General features: G+C 38.3%; 1 protein-coding gene across 6 annotated transcripts in view; it reads left to right on the top strand.

Annotated features, from left to right (window-relative positions):
• The window catches only part of ARL15 (ARF like GTPase 15), a 236248-nt gene extending 224977 nt beyond the window's left edge, over positions 1-11271 (top strand). For all 6 annotated transcript variants that reach the window (XM_038170197.2, XM_038170199.2, XM_038170200.2 and 3 more), the window contains one exon: positions 11077-11271. In XM_038170197.2, the coding sequence (XP_038026125.1) occupies positions 11077-11256 (180 nt within the window). In that variant the 3' untranslated portion in view covers positions 11257-11271. The remainder of the gene's footprint in view (positions 1-11076) is intronic.
• Positions 11272-12229: the final 958 nt, after the last annotated feature.

Genomic DNA, 12229 nt, shown 5'->3' with positions numbered 1-12229 from the left:
AGGAGAGAGCAAAAGCATGACTTGCATATACATGCTGCAAAACCAAACCAAGTTTTAATGGCCAATCACACAGCAAAGTATTTGGTATTTTAACAATGTGACAGTCTTGGATTTGGAAGGTTGATAGATTTTTCAAGATCAAAAGGGCATTTCGTAAAAAGTTTAATTTTATGGTAGGTTACATTTTGGGCTTGTCAACTTTGACACAGTCCCTTTAAAGCAACAATTCCTGCTGTGTGTTAAGGCTGTCACTTTAAAATTTTTCTATTATAGAAATGAATGCATTCTGCACTCTGTTAGCACATGCTAAAACAGCATTTCCTTTCCAGTGTCACCCTATCTCATTTCCACATTTCACATACCTATTTTCCACTAATACACAGCTTGCTATTTTTTGAAACAAAAGGTTAACATACATCTCATAGATGACTGTGTGCTATAATGTTTGATAGCATATCCTCAGAGAAGACTATGCTCCAAATTATGAGTAGATTCCATTTTTTAAACTTCTATGTAGTACTATTGTATAACATTCGTAGACTACATTTCTGCCAGTATCAAAATCATGTAGTTTTAATGCTTCTAACAACAAATGTCTATTAGCAGAACTATGTCAGAATTATTTTATTATAGCATTCACATGTGTGGTGTCTTAGGAAGATGTAGAGATTCAGGACATGAATTAGATTATATCATTTAGAATTAACATCGATTAAATGGCAGTAACTTGGAAAATGCTTTTTTGTTTAACAGTGAACAATGTAGTCTCATCATTGCCTCAGTATTTATCTTCCCACAGATAAGAAATGAGCACTTAATAATGTAAATTATAACAGCATTAGTCTGTCTTTACTAAATTGCTTTCTTGCCAATGAGACAGTTTGAATCCTCCATGGTTTATTTCTATGTTGGTTGAAGCTGAAAGCCTGAAAGCCTTCCTTCAAGTATATGAAACTAACATTAACAAACAAGCAAAACAAACAAACCAATAAAAATTCCCAAATGCTAATTGCCTTTGCAAAAACTTATTATTTTTATGCATGATTTGCAGGAGTGTGACTGATGCAGAAAAGTTCATTGTTTGTCATTAAAATACAGAGCATGACCTTTTGGTTACAGTAAATACAGTACTGCAAGTCTGGTAAAGTCATCACACATACTAAAGGTACTGAGACCATTTACCTCACATTCCTCTCTATTAGCTTCCACAATTAACATGATCCACAGCTGAAAAAATAATTCTAGTTGTCAGTGATAAATGGGGTGAAATCGTCAATCACTGTAGTTGACAGTATTTTTTTTTTAAAGATATTGCAAACAAATGTTTACCTAAAGATAGCGGTATGTTGTTGAGATTTTGTTCCCTGGGGTTCCCTCATTTCATTTACATGGCAAGCTGACTTTAGTATTCACTTTCAGACTAAAGAAGGTTGATGGTTGTTGTTTGCTTGTTTGTTTTTTTCCTTTTTTCCTTCTTCCTGTAGAGTTAAGAGTATCTAACATTCAAACACACAAGTTTTTTGCAGAACCAGGAACATTCCTGGTAGCCCTAGCTCTTAGATCTGAAACAGTACCTTAGCTCCTTGTTTGTTTGTTTTCCTTTCTTACTCTGTTGTGTGGACCTGAGATTTTGGTTCAGGACTGCCTCCACTGAGAGGTGCTAGTAATATAGGAATCTCCTACTATGGGCTTTATAAAAACATTGGTTATTCTTAGCACTTGCTTTTGATCTCCAAATAATTTTAATATCAAGGTCAAATGCTGTACAATATTTTCACATATTGATATATTGGTGACAAACATTAAAGAAATGGAAACTGTAGAAAAGAAATCTCATTTTTTAAAAAAATTTTTTCCTTCTCGACATTGAGAAATCTTGCATAAAACTGCCTTGGAATCACGAATCTTGTTCTGGTTGATTGTGAGTGATTCAGCAGGCAGTTTTGTCTTCAGGTTTGGGTCAAATTAAATGGAAGAAAACTGTTTCCTCTTCTAAGTCTGGCATTTTATAATATCAATACCGGTGATTTGCATGTTCTCAAACAGGTAATATGTGGGCACCACTTCATGTCTAACCTGTTTAAGACCTGAAGGAGGTGGTTAAGCCCAACACTAATCAATGTTTCCAGTTGCTGGTTTAAACCTTGAATTCCTGCCTGCATGTAACATTTAAAAAATATACTTGATATTAAAAGACCTGTTTTTAAACAGGTATTAAATATACCATTGATACACCCTTGATATAAATATGGCCTTGATATTAAAATACCTGTTTACACAATTCCCTTCCGTGTCATGTAAGTGTGCCTTCAAAGTGGTTGTTGAGGCAAACATAGAGTTCCCCTTACACTCGAAAGGATCAGTTATCTTCAAATGAGCCACAGTTTTGTGGCCTCTCTCCATCTGAGAGTGCACAAAGACACATTTCTCACCAACTTTTTTTTTTTTCTGTATTTGCATTTTTTGTTTGAACCTGTCTACTTTTAAGACAGTGAAGAACTCTAATTCATTCAATAACTGATCTGTGATGACGGGTTCACCTTTTTGTAATGCAGGAGTTGTGATCGAAACTACAGCTTACAATGCAAATAGTAACTAGGAGATGTTACAGTTAATGGACTGGCTATCATTTCAACTAAAATGATGCTTGGACCCAGCTGACTGATGCTGAAAATTCTCATTTGCTAATCCTGGGATTAAATCAGAAGAAGTTGGCTATGCAACTAATGCAGAGGGGAAAGGTAGTTCTACACCACAAAATTGCTTGAACATTCATTCCATTTTCCATGTAGACAAGTGTCATAAATAGACATAGGCTAGTTGAGCAAGAGGGGTACAGAAGGTTGGCCCAGTGTAATTGGTGACACAGGCCACAACCAGGCACTGACTTCTCTGGCTCTGTGGTGGGAAGTGGGGATAACCATCTGCCTGAGCCTAAGACCTGTAGACCATATGGTTTTTACTGTGTACACCACAGCACTGATGGCAGATGCTGGTTTGAGGAGATACTGGTAGTGATTCCACCTTGCCACCTCACTAAGTCATACTGACAAGCTCTTCCTCCAGAGAGGGGCTCCAAAGTCCATGCTGCTCACCTGCAGCACAAGAATCTCTGCCACAAGAACCACACGTAAATTGTTGTGAACCTGTGGGGTTCAATAGCCTCAAGCCGGCCATGCTGGCTTCCCAAGATGAGCCCTTTACAAAACGATGAAAGAAATACTGAAGTGGGAAAAACGGTAATGGTTGCATGCCTCCACACCTGTCATGCTGTGTTACAATTTCAGTCTTTGACTGTTGGTCCCATAAAGGTGTCGTTTTTTTCATGTTATTAAAGCAATTACAGTTATTATACTAAATTTGTCCTTTCTGAAGGGAGCAAGAACAAATGAGGGAGGATTTGCATACAAATTGAGCCTGGGTGTGGGGGGAACTCACAGCAGGCCTGCTCAGCAGACAGGCGAGGCGGTGAGGAGGTATTACAGAGGAGCAGGGCCTGGGGCCACTCTCCCTCATGGCCCTTTGCTGGTGACCCTTTGAGGAATGTCTCCCAGCTGTCTGGTGGATTCATCTGAAGGAGAGGCAGTCTGGCGTACTGTCATCCCATGCAGATCAAAGCCTGTTCCTCAGTCAGAGGAGATGGGAAGACCTTGTGCTGCCCCAGGGGAAGGCTTGTCCTCTGATGGGTGACTCAGGCTTCAGTGCTGCTTCTGACAGAGAAGTGCCGCCCTGTAGCAGGATAACTGGTACATAACTGTCCCCGTATGTTATGGAGAGTACCGGCTTGCCTCATTTGTAACAGCAGCCGTGTTTGAGCATGCAGTGCACCCCAGTGAGTTGCCAAGCCAGGCAGGTCTTCAACATGAATTGCCTCCTGGGAATTGTGTCAGGAAGGGCGTCAGATCACCCGTGTGAGTGTCTGTGGTTGTGAAGTGATGCTTCAAAGCTGTTTTAAATGGAAATGAGTTGGCTCTTGGGCATGGGAAACCATTTGGGATGTCCTGGTTTCCTGCTGTGCTGTCCCTTGTGACAGGAGGAGGGTGCTACTAACTCACCCAAATGTTAATGAAAACTTAGGAAACTTTTATTTTTCCCTGGGATGAAGTTTTATACCTCAAGTCACTGCTACACAAACTGTGCTGCCATTAAGATCAGTGGAGCAAATGTAATGCAAGCACTTGTTCCCCTTTAATGAACTGGTGATCTCAGAGACATGCCATGAGCATTGTCGCCTACAGCCTTTCTGTTTCTTCCTTGACTTGGAAAGCAAGCATTGATATGGGGGCAAAATACAGATGTGACATGAATGACCTTTTTTTTAAATATTAGTGCTGTCCCCAGCCATTTCTATAATACCAAATTGTTGCTGCTTTGAACATAGGTAAGGTTCATTAACCTTTGTGAAGTGCTCAAATAGGGTTTTCTGGCGTCTATGGGCTCATGCCTTTATTGGCATGTAGAGAAATATGCTATACACTTTGTGCTGGCCATCTCCCACCCAGTGTTTGAGAAATTTTTAAGTACTTTGGATATTCCACAGCTGCTTCGGTACAAGAGCAACACCTGGTTAACACAGAAACTAAAAGTTTTGCCACTTCAAGCAATCAAATTTGGAAAAGATTTTGATCTGGTTTAAATTGAACCCTTTGTTAAATTGTTACAGTTTTCAGTCCAACAGGCCTGGCAGTAACTAATTGATCTGTAAATCAGCTACCTGATACCACCAGTAACTGAATAATGTATCTGCAAAATACATAATGTGCAAATAAACCTCTGGATTACTAGGTTTTTCACACTGACACTGTTTGCTGTTTAATGACAAAGGATACTGTTGTGCTTTAAATAATGTCATTTACTGCTGAACGAGATGCTTTGAATTCCTATAGACGTAAAAATTGCACTCTTTCTTCGTTTCTTCCTTTCTTTTCCTTCCTTCCTTCCTTCCTTCCTTCCTTCCTTCCTTCCTTCCTTCCTTCCTTCCTTCCTTCCTTCCTTCCTTCCTTCCTTCCTTCCTTCCTTCCTTCCTTCCTTCCTTCCTTCCTTCCTTCCTTCCTTCCTTTTCTTTCTCTCTCTTTCTCTCTCTCTTTCTCTCTCTCTTTCTCTCTTTCTCTCTCTTTCTGTCTTTCTCTCTTTTTCTTTCTTTTTTCCTTTTTCTTTCTTTTTTTTTCTTCTTAGGAAAAAAATGTTTTTACTTTTTTTTTTTACGTGGAAGAATGTTCTGAAGTGTTGCATCTTTGTTGGTCAGCATTTTCAGCTGTTATAGGGCAAGAAAAAAGTTACTTTCCTGACTTAATTTTTACAACCCTTAGAATGCCAAAACCACTAAAGGTATGTTGCATTTATTATTAAAATTAAACTTGCAAAAGTCCATCTGCTGGAAGGTACATGCTACTTTTTAAAAAGTATTTAACAGTAATACATGTAGCAAATACCCTAAATTAGAACATGCAGGTGATGTCGGATCATCTCCTTAACTATTTTGAAGAGTTCTCTGTGTTTCAATGCTAGATCTGTTTCAGAAGTAAGAGTAAGTGGTTAGAGTAGGAGTTAAGAGTCATGGCTGTTGCTGAGTACCTGCTCCTTAAACATGATAACTGTGGTTCAGTGTTGACCCAGAAATACTTATTTCCATAAATAAATAAATAAAGTTTTAGTTAAAGTAAAACCAATAGTATAGAAGTTACTGGCTGAGCATTCAAATGCAGGATTTTTAACACATGGATACCAGTTTTTTACTGCGTTATATTCCTCCATAGTGGGAGGCAGGGAGGGAGGGAAGGAAGGAGGGAGGGAGGGAGGGTAAGAAAGGAAGAAAAAAAATCTTTCACTATATTATTCACATATGAGAAACATAACTAAAAGGGTAATGAGCCAAGAAAGCTAACTTTCCTCTTCCGGGCAATGAAAAGAAAACAGTAGGCAGGTAAGACATCCTTCTTGAGAAATCAGGTTGGATTTATTGATTTACAAAGATCTATTCAGTTCTCACTGTTACTAAACTAGAGGTATTAAGCCATCACCAATTGGTCTTAGTCACAGTGCAAGTTATCAGATTTCTCTAACAAACAAACAAACCTTTACTTCTGACCACTCCATGGGTCAGTGACCTAATAATTAAGAAAATAGCTGAGCCTTCTGAATCTCAGAGATGTTTGTGAATATATTTTTCCTTATACAGTATTTGATCTTCTAAGAATGCAGGCATATTTTTCTCTTTTTAAATCACTATTTTAAAATGTTTTACTTGCTATATTCACTGCTAATTTTGCCCAGGTAAGGATTTTTTCATAGATCATTTCCATAAATAACAACAATGCTAATTTTTGGATTGCAACTGTATGAACACGTTTAGAAAGAATTTTATGCCATGACCTGTTCCATCAGAAATCTGTTTTGTTTCTTTTTGTCTACATCTGTTGCCCAGTACAAACCCTTATATTATTATGCCCATTTAAGTATTCCCCTTGTATACAAGGTTCCACAATGCAAACACTTTGAAGAACTATATTCCTGCATTCCTAGTGGAAAAAAAAAAAAAAAAAGAAAAAAGAAAAGAAAAAAAAAAAACATATCTCAGGATGTTCAAATAACATGCAGTATGTTTTCATTTAATGGAAATGCAAAAGTGTGATAGAAGGAAAAAAAAAAAAGAAAAAAAGAAACATGTTGACCTCTCTCCAGTAAGTTTTCTCAAGAACATTGCAAAATACATGTGAACTCCCTTGGCCTATTCAACCTTTCCAGATGCATCGTTCTCCTGGGTAGCTAGACAGATGCAGAGTTAAGTGGGAGTGCAGATAAGCATGTTGGATACCATCACTGTACTGAGACACGTAGGCCTCCATATGGTAAGGCAAATGCCATCATTTTTTTCTCCATTGTAGTATCCTTTTGAGAAAAGTTTTCTGTTTAGCCATACCTGTGTTTACAGAATAAAGGAAATATTTTTTTCTATATGCATTTTATGAAATAAAATTCATTTAATCTTTTATGGGACATAATAGCTAGAACACATAAAATATTACAATATTTATTTATTCTTTAGATTTTTTTCCTCCTCCATGGAAATTATTTATTCTCACTGAGCAGTGTCTAAACTACATGTCTGTATTCCGTGGTTAATTAACACTACAATATATCATATTCGGTTTCTTAAACTAGTTAAGTATAGGAAATTCAGAGAAAAAAAAAATATTACCAGAATATCTTCATTAAAGAGTTTTGTAGGGAAGACCAATGTGGAAACTCAAAATGGCACTTGGAGAATATGTTGTGTTGGAAAACAAAAAATATTACATTGACGTTTCAGAGGATAAAAATATGTGATTCTGTATTATCAGAATTGCTTTTGTGTCAGATATACTTACCTATAGTCAATTTTATTTTGAAACTTTGTCATCTATCCTCATTTCTTTATCTGCCTTTGTAATACATCTTTCCCAAACAGTGCTTGGTCAGGATTTCATTCTCAGTGCAATTCTCCATCCTGCTGTAGTTATCCCCAGTGTCAGAGTTAGGACATAGATGTCCTGCTGTCATTCTGATGTGGTTGATGGCCCTCTTATGGGGACTTACAGCTCTTGTTTTTCAGAGCTATGGGGACTGTGGTGCTGATGGTCTCAAAAAACATTGGGATTGCACCTTTTCCTCTCCATCTCTGAATTCTGTATGTCTGCAGCATTTACTGCAGCATGTAATGAGTCTCCAGTGACGTTCAATGGATGAAAAGACAGTAGAAATATTTGGAGCAAGGGATCATTTCCACAGCAGGGAGGCAGAGTGCGGGGTGAACTTGGCAAATCCATACAAATTGACTAGAGGGAATGATGGGTATCACCTTCCCTCACTTAGGGCAGGTGTGTTTGATAAACAGAGAATTGGTTTCTCATTCCAGCACTTGCAAAACAACCCTCTGATCCTTGGTCATCGTAACCTGGACTTGTTTCTTGAACCCAAATAGAAGGGGTGAAGTTCTCTCATTGCTGGGCCAGATCTTGCCTGTTCCCCAGAGTAGAGAGTTCTACTTTTGTTCTACTTTTTTTTTTTTTTTTTGGCTCATGCAGGGCCCATCCAAAAACTTGGACAGGTTCAGAACACTGATCCCCATCTCATCTCATCTCTTCTGCTGAAAATGTAGAAACCCAGTAAACTAACTTCTTCCCTGCTTCCTGGATGTCCTGGCATCCAAAGGACCTTACCCCCTTATCATACAGCCCCAGCAGCTCTGAGAGCTGGGAATGCCTTGAGCAGTGACCTCTGGGTGGCTGCAGGCAGCATCTTCTGACTGTGGGGTGTCATCGGTGGCACAGTTCAGTGCAAGGGCTGACTAACATCACAGTTTAACGCACTCCTTTAACAGCATGGCACAATGCCAGCAGCTCTGATCAGACCACTGCTGACAACGTCTCAAAATCATTCTAGGAAATGTTAATTTTGTTGGCTGCTTATCTCAGTTTCTCTCTCCCCCTTTCAAGCAATCAGAAAATCTTTCTGGGAAAAAAAGGGCATTTTTTTGAGAATTTGACATTGAACTCAGTATTGAGAGTGTTAATGAAGTGTTGTTGTCTTACAAGGCTGCCAGTTATGTCTGGAGCTTCCACAGAATCTCCATTGCCTGTCTGATAGGAGCCGGGACCCATCACGCTGCTGACATCCAGGTCATCATCACACGAACAATTGTTTACGGCATATTAACACATTGAAGTATGCATGTTTTTAGAGGGTGACTGGTACATGACCTGTAGCTAAAATATTTTGCCATCCAGACAGAACAATGGTTAAAAGAGATGAAACCATGTCAATATTTCCCTGGTTTTGTCTAGGTTTTATGCAGTGCCCTTGAATGTGCTGTCTGGGCAGTACAAGCTGCTAGCTGTCTAGGGAAGAGGTTTTGTCTGATAGTTAATCTATTCTGGTAGTTAATCTATTTCTAGCACTTCTCCTCACATCAATACTTAATCAATTATGCCACAGTTTTGTGTGGATGGAACATCCTGACTTATAATTCTCCTGCAGCTCTTTCTCTTTGTTATCCAAATAGCTTTACAAACTCACCAAATTAAGCCTCACAAAATTCTCTCCTCAATTGAAGACTTCTTTTCCATTCCATTTTGCAGGGATGGAGTTCAAATACACAGAAATGTTGGCTTGAAGTTCATCCAGACTATGAAGCAAAGCTGGTGTTTAAACATTGACTCTCACTGTAGTGCTTTCCCTTTGCAACTAAGGCCTTCCAAAGATGAGACCACCAAATAAAGGCTGTAATCATATAATACGAAGCTTCCCAAAGCACTTTCAGTTTGGTAACCCAGGCAAATTCATCTGGTAACAAGGGACTCGATTTCACTAATCTCAAGTAGCACATGGTTTTGTGGTACCTTGTAAACAGTTACAGCTCTCTTCTGCAGCAGTTTCAGAGGAGACCTGGTGGAGTCCCAGCATGGCCTGGTTTTTATTTTTTCAGAGACTCCTTTGGGATAAAAGCTAAATTTTGCATCATAGTACTATGGTTTTATGAAGAAAATGTGTGTACAATAGAGCAATTTCGCCTGATACAGGAATTGTACACTTATGTCTTGGCTCACACTAAGAAGATGATTGAACAATTGCTTTCATGAAAGACTAATTTTAAAGAGTCTTTTGTCTAAGCATTTCATAGATCTTGGCATTGTCTTTTTGATGTATTCTATACAAGAAAGGATCTATTGGATGTAGTTCGTTTCTTTCAGCTGTAGCTAAACATGCACATGTATCTTCTGAACAATGTGAACCCAAACCCAGACAGTCACAAAGAAAGGATATCTGTTCACATTTTAGAGTCTGTTCTGTTACATATTTCAAACTCTTGCTATTGGATTAAATTATACTACCAGCTATTCCAGATTTATGGACAGTTCATGTTGTTATTTAAATGTATTATTCATCTTTACTATAATGCACATCAATTAGTTTCTAATTTTCAGACAATCTGAAGTTCAGATTTGCATATAAGCTGAGTTGTGTAATTGCATGGTGTAGTTTTCAAAGTTCAGACTGTTTCTATTTAAACCAAATGGGTCCATGTGGCTATTTCAGCCTCAAATACTCTGTACTGTGTTACATTTATTTAGTCTTAGTGAAAAATTAGTGACAGGGATTAAAAGTTTCTTTAACAATAAGTTATTTAAGACAAAATAACTTATTTTCAAATGGAAATATACTTGCAAATGAGCCACGCTGCCATTCTGTATCTCTTCTGACTGTGATATATCCATCTGTACAGTTATCCCTGACTCACTAGAGCTGAATAGCAATTGAGCAGTGGTAGGACAACACAGCGAATCACTAGTGCCACTTCTTGCGAACCATGCTTGGTTTATCATTAGATCTCTCTCTACCTATTGGTCTTCAATATATGAAAGATTTGAAAGGCCAGCAGAAAGATCCTTGATTTAGGAAAACATGAGGAGTGTATAAGCCTAGTTTCTTTCTGGTTTCCTTCTGGATTCACTTTCTCCATACTACTTCATACAAGATTAATTTCCATCTGTCATATTTTCCCTGTCCTAATCCTTTCCAATGTAATGTTTTGGGATGACTAACACCCAGGTGAACCTTCATGCTCCATCTGGCTTCTTTGATAGGGGCTTACAGGGAGATATGTATTTCTCCCATATTGCCTTTCCTCATTTCATCTTCAGACCTTGGTGTTTGTACCCATGCTGCAGTTCCCACTCAGTTTCTGCTGTGGCAATGGGGAGCAGTACCAGGAAACATTAGTTTTGAGTAGTGTATCCCTTTCTCAGAGTAACTCACTCTAAATAACCTACCACACTCTGACATTTTATAAACTTTTGTCCTTCTTCACAGTTTTCAAGCCAAAATAAACTGGTTGACTGATTAAGTGTAGCTTTATTGTAAATCTTCTAACAGTCATCTGTCTTCTACAGCCTGCACACACCAGGGCAACAGAGCTTCACCAAAAGCAGATATGTTTGCTGCAGATTCTAAACATATGACACAATTTTTGTGCTGTATCATTTCAATTTTGTGCTGCTATCCTTTTAATTAAGAGACCGCTGTTTCTTTTGTTCCTAGGGACAAAAGGAGAAAAAGCCAACACATAACAGACAGTCTCTGGTCTGCGGTACTGAAACAGATGAAGCATGTTTCACTATCTTGACTGTATCACTGCACTCAAGCTGGATAAACGAACTGAAGAGGCCTATGACCCTAAATAACGGTGTTAAAAATGCCTTCTTGAATTATATTGAATAAGAACCAACTCTATTTTTAAGAGGTTGTATCTATTCTCTGTCTCTGTGTTCAGTCCTGTCTTTCCCCCTACCCACCCCGCCCGCTGCCTTTCCTTCTTAATTCATTTAAAGAGGGTTTCTTTCAGTTCAATTTGCATTCAAATGACTGTCAGGGGAATTTATGGAAATAATATAAGTGCTTTTATCATTGTGTATTTAGTCACATGTGCTAATTTTCAAAAGACGAACTTGTCTAGCATCTTAGCCAAAAAGAAAAAAAGAGAGTCATGCACCATCCTTGTCATGGCTACAGAGCCAATAATGTCCAGATCAGCACAGTTTAAAATTAAAAATAAAACTAAACGGCCCAACAAATGATTTCTTGTCTCAAATGATGCATCTTTGTCTGTTTTTATCTTTGTCTGATGTTTGGCCGATCCCATTTATGGCCTAGCAGATCTTTTCTGGTTCTTGTCATTAGTTGCAAGAGCTACCCATCACTAGGCCCACAATACAATGACTACTCTTCTTTGTCTTCAGTAATGAAACATAAATTTTCTGATTTTTAGAAATTTCACTATGATTTTTTCTTTCTTTACTTGGTGTCATGCAATGGTTTTCTCTTAATTAGCAGAAACTCCACAAAGACCATCATGAAATACTAGTGGTTACCTGTGTGTCATTGAGACACTAAACGCTGACTCTGTCCTCTTTTATTCTCAAAGTGGCAGTCAGTAGGCTTCCCAGTCCTCACTGCATTTGGTAACATCTTCAGCAGTTTCACAGCCAAGATGAACTTGACTTTGACCAACCTGGCAGCAAAGGCTTGTCAACTTGAGTACTTTGCTTAGGCAACATGAGGGACTTTTTGGTCTGGCTCATTTCAAAGTAACTTTGCCTGTTCTTTTTGGCACTTGAGGACAAATATTTTCTTTTTCCTTTTCATGAAAGCTGCAGAAACTAGCACAAAATAAACTTGTATGAAGCATTTAAGT

The sequence above is a fragment of the Anas platyrhynchos genome, chromosome Z, assembly GCF_047663525.1.
Source record: "Anas platyrhynchos isolate ZD024472 breed Pekin duck chromosome Z, IASCAAS_PekinDuck_T2T, whole genome shotgun sequence".
NCBI classification, from domain to species: Eukaryota; Metazoa; Chordata; class Aves; order Anseriformes; family Anatidae; genus Anas; species Anas platyrhynchos.
The sequence above is the reverse complement of the archived record's forward strand: the minus strand, read 5'-3'. Positions and strand labels throughout refer to the sequence as shown.